The sequence below is a fragment of the Sinohyriopsis cumingii genome, chromosome 16, assembly GCF_028554795.1.
Source record: "Sinohyriopsis cumingii isolate HCF-2022 chromosome 16, ASM2855479v2, whole genome shotgun sequence".
Taxonomy (NCBI): domain Eukaryota; kingdom Metazoa; phylum Mollusca; class Bivalvia; order Unionida; family Unionidae; genus Sinohyriopsis; species Sinohyriopsis cumingii.
In genome coordinates, this window is record NC_142976.1 from 48,133,856 (window position 1) to 48,146,017 (window position 12,162).

Consider the following 12,162-nt stretch of genomic DNA (forward strand, 5'->3'; position numbering starts at 1 on the left):
ACATATGCATGCCTCTCTCTCTCATCAAAACAAAACTGGAACAATCATTTTAGCATCAGTGATGCGACTTCCTTACTGCTGGTAATTTGAAATAACATAGAGTAATACATGTACCATTGATATTCATGAAACTAGAAGTAACTGTAGTTTCTTCTAACACAGCATGGTGAATTTTAACATTTTTGTAACTTGTTAAATTTTCAGGTCAACATCAATAAATGTAAGGAACATCTTGTATTAAGGTATTTTATATGTGATATTAGTATTAAATAATGAAATGGAATCCATGGTCTTACACACCTTATAAAATAATCATCTTGTATTAAGGTATTTTATATGTAATATTGCTATTAAATAAAGAAATGGAATCCATGGTCTTACACACCTTGTAAAATGAACAGCTTGTATTAGGTATTTTATATGTAATATTACTATGAAATAATGAAATGGAATCCATGGTTTTATACACCTTGTAAAATAAACAGCTTGTATTAAGGTATTTTATATGTAATATTACAACTAAATATGAGATCCATGATGCAAAAGGATGGCCTTATATTGAAGTACCATGTAGTGACATTCTTTCAAGCATATACATTTTTGGTAGAAAAAACAACATAGACTATTCTAGTACATGTCAACAGATCTGGGTAAACACTATACAATTAGGTCTACACTACACACATTGGGTCTATACTATATACAGTTAGGCCTACACTACACACATTGGGTCTACACTGTATACAATTAGGTCTACACTGTACACATTGGGTCTACACTATATACAATTATGTCTACACTGAATACAATTATGTCTACACTGCACACATTGGGTCTACACTGTATACAATTAGGTCTTCACTTGACACATTGGGTCTACACTGTATACAATTAGGTCTTCACTTGACACATTGGGTCTACACTGTATACAATTAGGTCTTCACTTGACACATTGGGTCTACACTGTATACAGTTAGGTCTTCACTGTACACATTGGGTCTACACTATCTATAATTAGGTCTTCACTATATGCATTGGGTCTAAACCATACAATTATGTCTACATCATACACATTGGGTCTACACTGTATACAATTAGGTCTTCACTTGACACATTGGGTCTACACTGTATACAATTAGGTCTACACTGTACACATTGGGTCTACACTATATACAATTATGTCTACACTGAATACAATTATGTCTACACTGCACACATTGGGTCTACACTGTATACAATTAGGTCTTCACTTGACACATTGGGTCTACACTGTATACAATTAGGTCTTCACTTGACACATTGGGTCTACACTGTATACAATTAGGTCTTCACTTGACACATTGGGTCTACACTGTATACAATTAGGTCTTCACTTGACACATTGGGTCTACACTGTATACAATTAGGTCTTCACTGTACACATTGGGTCTACACTATCTATAATTAGGTCTTCACTATATGCATTGGGTCTAAACCATACAGTTATGTCTACATCATACACATTGGGTCTACACTGTATACAGTTATGTATGCACTGTACACATTGGGTCTACACTCTATACAATTATGTCTACATCATACACATTGGGTCTACACTGTATACAATTATGTCTACATCATACACATTGGGTCTACACTGTATACAGTTATGTATGCACTGTACACATTGGGTCTACACTTTATACAGTTAGGTCTTCACTTTACACATTTTGTCTACACTGTATACAATTCGGTCTTCACTGTACACATTGGGTCTACAAAGTATATAATTATTTCTACTCTGTACACGTTTGGTCTACATGATGCAATTAAGTCTATCCTGTACACATTGGGACTACACTATACATTTAGGTCTACACTGTACACAGTTAGGTATACACTGCATGCACTTCATTCTGTATGTACATGGGTCTGCACTATGCAGTTGTTTCCACACTGTATACAGTTGGGTCAGCACTTTTTTAATTTTGTTTTGGTCTACATTGCATTTGGTGTACACTGTACACAGTTTGGTCAGTAGCATGCACAGTTTGATCTCTATAGTATGCAGTAGGGTCTACACTATGCAGTTGTCTCAATACTGTACACAATGGATCTGTAGTGTACATAGTTGGATTTCTGTGATATGCAGTAGGGTCTACACTGTACACAGTAGGGTCTACACTGTTCACAGTTGGGTCTTCACTAAATGCAGTTGGGTCTACATAGACAGAGTTGGGTATTCAGTGTACAGAGTTGGGTTTTCACTGTAGACAGTTGGGTATTCGCTGTACACAGTTGGGTTTTCACTGTACACATTTGGGTCTACATGTACACAGTTTAGTCTTTCTTATACACATTTGGGTCCACACTGTACAGTTGGGTTTACACTGTACACAGTTGGGTCTACAACGTACATATTTAATCTTCACTGTATGCAGTTGGGTCTACACTGTACACAGTCGAGTCTGCACTGCAAATATTTGTGGCGTTCTTGAGCAGATAGAGCTATAATAAGTGGAAGTTCAGCTGCTTATGAGAGGTATTCAGGGCTTTCATACCTGTACATTTTACCATTAGATACTGTTGTTTCATACCTTTACATTTTACCATTAAATACTGTTGTTTCATTCCTTTACATTTTGCCGTTAGATACTGTTGTTTCATACCTTTACATTTTACCATTAGATACTGTTGTTTCATACATTTACATTTTACCATTAAATACTGTTGTTTCATTCCTTTACATTTTGCCGTTAGATACTGTTGTTTCATACCTTTACATTTTACCATTAGATACTGTTGTTTCATACATTTACATTTTACCATTAGATACTGTTGTTTCATACCTTTACATTTTGCCGTTAGATACTGTTGTTTCATACCTTTACATTTTACCATTAAATACTGTTGTTTCATTCCTTTACATTTTGCCGTTAGATACTGTTGTTTCATACCTTTACATTTTACCATTAGATACTGTTGTTTCATACATTTACATTTTACCATTAGATACTGTTGTTTCATACCTTTACATTTTGCCGTTAGATACTGTTGTTTCATACATTTACATTTCACCATTAGATACTGTTGTTTCATACATTTACATTTTACCATTAAATACTGTTGTTTCATTCCTTTACATTTTGCCATTAGATACTTTTGTTTCATACCTTTACATTTTACCATTAGATACTTTTGTTTCATACCTTTACATTTTACCATTAGATACTGTTGTTTCATACCTTTACATTTTACCATTAGATACTGTTGTTTCATACCTTTACATTTTACCATTAGATACTGTTGTTTCATACCTTTACATTTTACCATTAGATACTGTTGTTTCATACCTTTACATTTTATCATTAGATACTGTTGTTTCATACCTTTACATTTTACCATTAGATACTGTTGTTTCATACCTTTACATTTTACCATTAGATACTGTTGTTTTATACCTTTACATTTTGCCATTAGATACTGTTGTTTCATACCTTTACATTTTACCATTAGATACTGTTGTTTCATTCCTTTACATTTTACCATTAGATACTGTTGTTTCATACCTTTACATTTTACCATTAGATACTGTTGTTTTATACATTTAAATTTTACCATTAGATACTGTTGTTTCATACCTTTACATTTTACCATTAGATACTGTTGTTTTATACATTTACATTTTACCATTAGATACTGTTGTTTCATACCTTTACATTTTACCATTAGATACTGTTGTTTCATACCTTTACATTTTACCATTAGATACTGTTGTTTCATACCTTTACATTTTATCATTAGATACTGTTGTTTCATACCTTTACATTTTACCATTAGATACTGTTGTTTCATACCTTTACATTTTACCATTAGATACTGTTGTTTTATACCTTTACATTTTGCCATTAGATACTGTTGTTTCATACCTTTACATTTTACCATTAGATACTGTTGTTTCATTCCTTTACATTTTACCATTAGATACTGTTGTTTCATACCTTTACATTTTACCATTAGATACTGTTGTTTTATACATTTAAATTTTACCATTAGATACTGTTGTTTCATACCTTTACATTTTACCATTAGATACTGTTGTTTTATACATTTACATTTTACCATTAGATACTGTTGTTTCATACCTTTACATTTTACCATTAGATACTGTTGTTTTATACATTTACATTTTACCATTAAATACTGTTGTTTCATACCTTTACATTTTACCATTAGATACTGTTGTTTCATACATTTACATTTTACCATTAGATACTGTTGTTTCATACCTTTACATTTTACCATTAGATACTGTTGTTTTATACATTTACATTTTACCATTAGATACTGTTGTTTCATACCTTTACATTTTACCATTAAATACTGTTGTTTGATACCTTTACATTTTACCATTAGATACTGTTGTTTCATACCTTTACATTTTACCATTAGATGCTGTTGTTTCATACATTTACATTTTACCATTAGATACTGTTGTTTCATACCTTTACATTTTACCATTAGATACTGTTGTTTCATACATTTACAGTTTACCATTAGATACTGTTGTTTCATACCTTTACATTTTGCCATTAGATACTGTTGTTTCATACCTTTACATTTTACCATTAGATACCGTTGGTTGTGTTGACCCAGAGATCTGCAAAGCTGTGTGTGGGAGTGAGACTGGTTGTTCCAATATTGCCTACCCATCCCTTGTTATTAATTTGATGCCATACGGTACGTAAACTTAATAATTAATCAACTTTCTAAATAGTTATGATTTTCATTGTCCTATTTTAATACTTTACACTTACGTTTTTTTATGCACTTATCAAAAGTGATATATAGCACAATGAAACATTTTGTAAACTTTTGATATTCATACATTTTTGTTATAATGTTATACATCACAACTATTGGTAAACATTTGATATTCTACAGTTTATTTACAATATTAGTTCAGAGGACAATAGAATAAAATTCAGACAGAATAAGGTTCATAAATAAATAATTATATCAATCACCCAATAAAGAGAATTCAACTTTTTTAAACAGCAGATTTTGCAGCTTTTTAGTTGCTTATTTACTTGCATATCTCTTAATTCTTTTGTAAAATAATATATATATATTATCCTACAGGTTAGAGGAATTTTTAATTGTTTTTTTGGGTCCACAGATTATGGCACCCATTGCCTTGACTACATGCACCACCCCACACCTTCTTGTATATGTACACAGCACCAAAACATGATGCTAAAAGTTACTTGTATTACACACCCACATATCAACCCAGTAATTAATTCTCGTCTAAGTGCACAGACACTACATACTTATTTGACAGAAATATAATGTAATTGGAGGTTAACATAGAAAAATACAAATATATACCAAACAAGAGTGGACCCTACTGGAACATACTTGATAACATTAACAGTTTGTTTTTGTTTTTTTAAAATATGAAACTATAATATCATTAGAGAAGTTTTAATTCTTGCTCTACAAGGAGTTCAAACTGGGTCCACACCACTACACCTTTTCATCCATGTCCACATCACCAAAGAAATGACCAAGGGCAATGAATTAATGTTATAACAATTAAAAATGAATAAAATTCATGATTTAAATTTACAGATGCAACTGAAAAAGTATGTAACTTTGGGTTTTGTTTAGTTTACAGTTTCTAATGAGGCTTGGTTTGTCTATAGATAACGAGGCAGAGTATGTGTGTTCAGTCTTTTCTGAATTCTCAACTCATTGTGACTCATTAGATATTAAAATATAATCTGTAGAAAATATGGAACAACAGGGAGACAGTGATCACACCAGTGTTCAACACTAATACAGGTCCGCTGGCTCGAAGCCACCACTTTCCTGAAGCTGTGAGGTCCATCAGGCCTGCTTTTTCAAATTGTGGATATTAAAATTATATCTGTCCCAAGTTATGTGATTTTATAAATGTTTCTTTTAATTATGAACATGTCAAACAGCAAAAATCAAAAGTGAATTAGTGTTAAAACAAAGCAAAGATCATGCCTATGCCATTAAACCAAAATTAATGTTGTTTTTGTGCTTACCGTAAATTGTCATTTCGGTGCTTATTTGTTAATCATATAAGAGCATCAAGCATTTAGGCAATTTATTTTGTTGCAAAACATGGACACCCATACTGACTTTGTGAAGTTATGTGGGTTGGACAAGGTTTGGAAATAGGCAGTATTGTCAGACATTTATCAGGGCTATTGCCAATGCTCAATGTATTGTCAGACATTTATCAGGGCTATTGCCAATGCTCAATGTATTGTCAGACATTTATCAGGGCTATTGCCAATGCTCAGTGTATTGTCAGACATTTATCAGGGCTATTGCCAATGCTCAATGTATTGTCAGACATTTATCAGGGCTATTGCCAATGCTCAATGTATTGTCAGAAATTTATCAGGGCTATTGCCAATGCTCAATGTATTGTCAGACATTTATCAGGGCTATTGCCAATGCTCAGTGTATTGTCAGACATTTATCAGGGCTATTGCCAATGCTCAATGTATTGTCAGACATTTATCAGGGCTATTGCCAATGCTCAGTGTATTGTCAGACATTTATCAGGGCCAATACTCAGAGTCAGAACAGGACCATATCATTTCCCCCCATCAGTTTTTGTCAGTTATTATGATGTCTCCACTAACTGATCTAACAAAGAAGCACAAATTGTATACAGTTGTTCTTTCAGATTAAAGATAAATGTTATTAACTTCCATTATATTCTGTTGAATTTAAACTTTTCAAGAAATTTAAACTTCCATTTTATTCTGTTGAATTTAAACTTTTCAAGAAATTTAAACTGTTAAACCTGTGGGCTTCATACTTAAAAAAGTTATTGTCAAACCCCACCCAACTCTAGCCCAGATTTGTTTGATTTTTAATTAATCAAACTTATATTTTCAGAAATTTTCCAAGTTGAATTATACATTGTTTTTGCCATTGACATTAATATACACCATACCTCTGCATTTTCTGATCAAAACTGTCATTGTTGATGATGTAAATGAAAATTGCATTGTTTTAGGAGACAATTTATTTTACCCACTGTTCTTTGTCAATTAAACAGGCTTGTATAAAATTACAAGCAAATTCTGAATTGTGATGGGGGGGAGTATGCCACATTAAAAGTGCCTTACCTGGGTCCCAGGTATGTTTTACTGCCAAACAAATTTGAAAGATTTGACAGAAAGGATCAGGGTTTGGGTTTTCAGATTTATTCAGATAATGCTGATCTAACATCAAATATGACTCCCATTACTAAAAATAGGAACAAACCTAAATAGTGTAACATTTCTAGAACTGTTGAATAAAAAAATTTGACCTAACTTGTCATGTCCTGAAGAGATTTTGACTGAACTTGATAGAAATCATCTTGGCATGAAGACCTTTCAGATTTGTAAAACAGTGATGCTGGTGGACCATCAAACTTGGCATGAAGACCTTTCAGATTTGTAAAACAGTGATGCTGGTGGACCATCAAATTTGGCATGAAGACCTTTCAGATTTGTAAAACAGTGATGCTGGTGGACCATCAAACTTGGCATGAAGACCTTTCAGATTTGTAAAACAGTGATGCTGGTGGACCATCAAACTTGGCATGAAGACCTTTCAGATTTGTAAAACAGTGATGCTGGTGGACCATCAAATTTGGCATGAAGACCTTTCAGATTTGTAAAACAGTGATGCTGGTGGACCATCAAATTTGGCATGAAGACCTTTCAGATTTGTAAAACAGTGATGCTGGTGGACCATCAAATTTGGCATGAAGACCTTTCAGATTTGTAAAACAGTGATGCTGGTGGACCATCAAATTTGGCCACATGCAATTACTTCTCAACAACATCTGAACAGAGACAAATTGACAAAGATTGAAAGCAAGCATCCTGACATGAAAACCCTTCAGTTAGATGCAAAAGATGCCTATCTACTCACACATATGGTCACTGCTCCTAAACCTTAATGCAGCTTCTTATAAAAATTGCTCTTCATAATTCGAACACATTGTGTCTTGCCATATAGGACTCTCACATGTATACAGGTGCTGCTGCTCTGCCATTAACTATGGCTTCCATTGCTAAAATTAGAAAAACCTTAAAATGACCTCTTGTCCAGAGCTAATGAATTCAGCCAAACTTGACAGAAGGCAACCTGGTATGAAAACCTTTCAAATCTCTACAAATGATGAAAATCCACGACAGAAGGCAACCTGATATGAAAGCCTTTCAGATCTCTACAAATGATGAAAATCCACGACAGAAGGCAACCTGGTATGAAAACCTTTCAAATCTCTACAAATGATGAAAATCCACGACAGAAGGCAACCTGGTATGAAAACCTTTCAGATCTCTACAAATGATGAAAATCCACGACAGAAGGCAACCTGGTATGAAAACCTTTCAGATCTCTACAAATGATGAAAATCCACGACAGAAGGCAACCTGGTATGAAAACCATTCAGATCTCTACAAATGATGAAAATCCATGACAGAAGGCAACCTGGTATGAAAACCATTCAGATCTCTACAAATGATGAAAATCCATGACAGAAGGCAACCTGATATGAAAACCTTTCAGATCTCTACAAATGATGAAAATCCATGACAGAAGGCAACCTGATATGAAAACCTTTCAAATCTCTACAAATGATGAAAATCCAAGACAGAAGGCAACCTGGTATGAAAACCTTTCAGATCTCTACAAATGATGAAAATCCACGACAGAAGGCAACCTGATATGAAAACCTTTCAGATCTCTACAAATGATGAAAATCCACGACAGAAGGCAACCTGATATGGAAACCTTTCAGATCTCTACAAATGATGAAAATCCACGACAGAAGGCAACCGGGTATGAAAACCTATCAGATCTCTACAAATGATGAAAATCCACGACAGAAGGCAACCTGATATGAAAACCTTTCAGATCTCTACAAATGATGAAAATCCAAGACAGAAGGCAACCTGGTATGAAAACCTTTCAGATCTCTACAAATGATGAAAATCCACGACAGAAGGCAACCTGGTATGAAAACCTTTCAGATCTCTACAAATGATGAAAATCCACGACAGAAGGCAACCTGATATGAAAACCTTTCAGATCTCTACAAATGATGAAAATCCACGACAGAAGGCAACCTGATATGAAAACCTTTCAAATCTCTACAAATGATGAAAATCCACGACAGAAGGCAACCTGATATGAAAACCTTTCAGATCTCTACAAATGATGCAAATCCTTGATCAGATGTGGCTGCCATTACTACAAATAGAAAAACCTTTAACTTCTTAAAATTCACTGCATAGAATTTGACCAGTCCTGGCATGAAGGCTATTCAGGTTGTACACATGGTGCCACCATTACTAAAAATAGAAAACATTTAAGCACATTTAAAAAAAAAAAAACTACTTACCAGGATTTGATCAAGTATGACACAAAACACCCAGGCATGGAAGCTTTTCACATTTTGTGCAAAGGAGGCTAATCCACCACTGAATGTAGAAAAACATGTACACAATTTTTGCCTACAACTAACTGCTGAATAAAATTTGACCAACTTAACATTTTCCCTTTCTAGATGCCTGGGGTTTGATGCTGGCAGTGATGATGTCATCCCTTACATCTATTTTCAACAGCAGTAATTATAACATTTTCTCTTTCTATGTGCCAGGGGTTTGATGCTGGCAGTGATGATGGCAGCATTGATGTCATCCCTTACATCTATTTTCAACAGCAGTAATTATAACATTTTCTCTTTCTATGTGCCAGGGGTTTGATGCTGGCAGTGATGATGGCAGCATTGATGTCATCCCTTACATCTATTTTCAACAGCAGTAATTATAACATTTTCTCTTTCTATGTGCCAGGGGTTTGATGCTGGCAGTGATGATGTCATCCCTTACATCTATTTTCAACAGCAGTAATCATAACATTTTCCCTTTCTAGGTGCCAGGGGTTTGATGCTGGCGGTGATGATGGCAGCATTGATGTCATCCCTTACATCTATTTTCAACAGCAGTAATCATAACATTTTCCCTTTCTAGGTGCCAGGGGTTTGATGCTGGCTGTGATGATGGCAGCATTGATGTCATCCCTTACATCTAACTGCTGAATAAAATTTGACCAACTTAACATTTTCCCTTTCTAGATGCCTGGGGTTTGATGCTGGCAGTGATGATGTCATCCCTTACATCTATTTTCAACAGCAGTAATTATAACATTTTCTCTTTCTATGTGCCAGGGGTTTGATGCTGGCAGTGATGATGGCAGCATTGATGTCATCCCTTACATCTATTTTCAACAGCAGTAATTATAACATTTTCTCTTTCTATGTGCCAGGGGTTTGATGCTGGCAGTGATGATGTCATCCCTTACATCTATTTTCAACAGCAGTAATCATAACATTTTCCCTTTCTAGGTGCCAGGGGTTTGATGCTGGCGGTGATGATGGCAGCATTGATGTCATCCCTTACATCTATTTTCAACAGCAGTAATCATAACATTTTCCCTTTCTAGGTGCCAGGGGTTTGATGCTGGCTGTGATGATGGCAGCATTGATGTCATCCCTTACATCTAACTGCTGAATAAAATTTGACCAACTTAACATTTTCCCTTTCTAGATGCCTGGGGTTTGATGCTGGCAGTGATGATGTCATCCCTTACATCTATTTTCAACAGCAGTAATTATAACATTTTCTCTTTCTATGTGCCAGGGGTTTGATGCTGGCAGTGATGATGGCAGCATTGATGTCATCCCTTACATCTATTTTCAACAGCAGTAATTATAACATTTTCTCTTTCTATGTGCCAGGGGTTTGATGCTGGCAGTGATGATGTCATCCCTTACATCTATTTTCAACAGCAGTAATTATAACATTTTCTCTTTCTATGTGCCAGGGATTTGATGCTGGCAGTGATGATGGCAGCATTGATGTCATCCCTTACATCTATTTTCAACAGCAGTAATTGTAACATTTTCTCTTTCTATGTGCCAGGGGTTTGATGATGGCAGCATTGATGTCATCCCTTACATCTATTTTCAACAGCAGTAATTATAACATTTTCTCTTTCTATGTGCCAGGGATTTGATGCTGACAGTGATGATGGCAGCATTGATGTCATCCCTTACATCTATTTTCAACAGCAGTAATTATAACATTTTCTCTTTCTATGTGCCAGGGGTTTGATGCTGGCAGTGATGATGGCAGCATTGATGTCATCCCTTACATCTATTTTCAACAGCAGTAATTATAACATTTTCTCTTTCTATGTGCCAGGGGTTTGATGCTGGCAGTGATGATGTCATCCCTTACATCTATTTTCAACAGCAGTAATCATAACATTTTCCCTTTCTAGGTGCCAGGGGTTTGATGCTGGCGGTGATGATGGCAGCATTGATGTCATCCCTTACATCTATTTTCAACAGCAGTAATCATAACATTTTCCCTTTCTAGGTGCCAGGGGTTTGATGCTGGCTGTGATGATGGCAGCATTGATGTCATCCCTTACATCTATTTTCAACAGCAGCAGCACAATTTTTGCCATGGACATCTGGACACGGATCCGGAAACAAGCCTCAGAGTTGGAGGTCATGATTATTGGAAGGTATTGTTTAGCAAGTTATTTCGTGTGGATTTTGTTATCACTACATTTGTAATCGAAAAACATTAAATGTTCTTTAAATATGTCATGCCATGAATTATTATGAATCTACATACTAAGCAATATAAACCAATGGACATCAGTGCAAAATTAACATTGGAAAAGTAATCAAAGACTGAAATCACAGATTTTTAGCATCTTGAAGAAAGCTTGCGATGCAGAACATACATATCTGATGTAAATTATTATTATTATTATTATTGTGAGCTATTGCTTGCAGTGCATTTTTGCAGGGTTTTTGCTGGTTTAAGGATGTCTGCTAGTGATATATCATATTATATAACTTTTTGCAAAAAGGATAGGTCTGCATTATTTCATGTCAAAACAATCTAAAATCATACAACATTTGTTGTAGGTAGTTGTATATTTAGTTTTCAAATGTAAATAATTATTCTTAAAAGTAAAGGACACAATGTATCCCTTAGGTTTAAAAATCGTCAAACTTTTCATGGTTCAGAATAATAAATTCCACTCACTTTATAC

General features: G+C 34.6%; 1 protein-coding gene across 2 annotated transcripts in view; it reads left to right on the forward strand.

Annotated features, from left to right (window-relative positions):
• The window catches only part of LOC149780367 (sodium/glucose cotransporter 4-like), a 92,274-nt gene that overhangs the window by 37,803 nt on the left and 42,309 nt on the right, over nucleotides 1–12,162 (forward strand). For both annotated transcript variants that reach the window (XM_089937266.1, XM_089937267.1), the window contains 2 exons: nucleotides 4,612–4,719; nucleotides 11,472–11,622. In XM_089937266.1, the coding sequence (XP_089793392.1) occupies nucleotides 4,612–4,719; nucleotides 11,472–11,622 (259 nt within the window). The remainder of the gene's footprint in view (nucleotides 1–4,611; nucleotides 4,720–11,471; nucleotides 11,623–12,162) is intronic.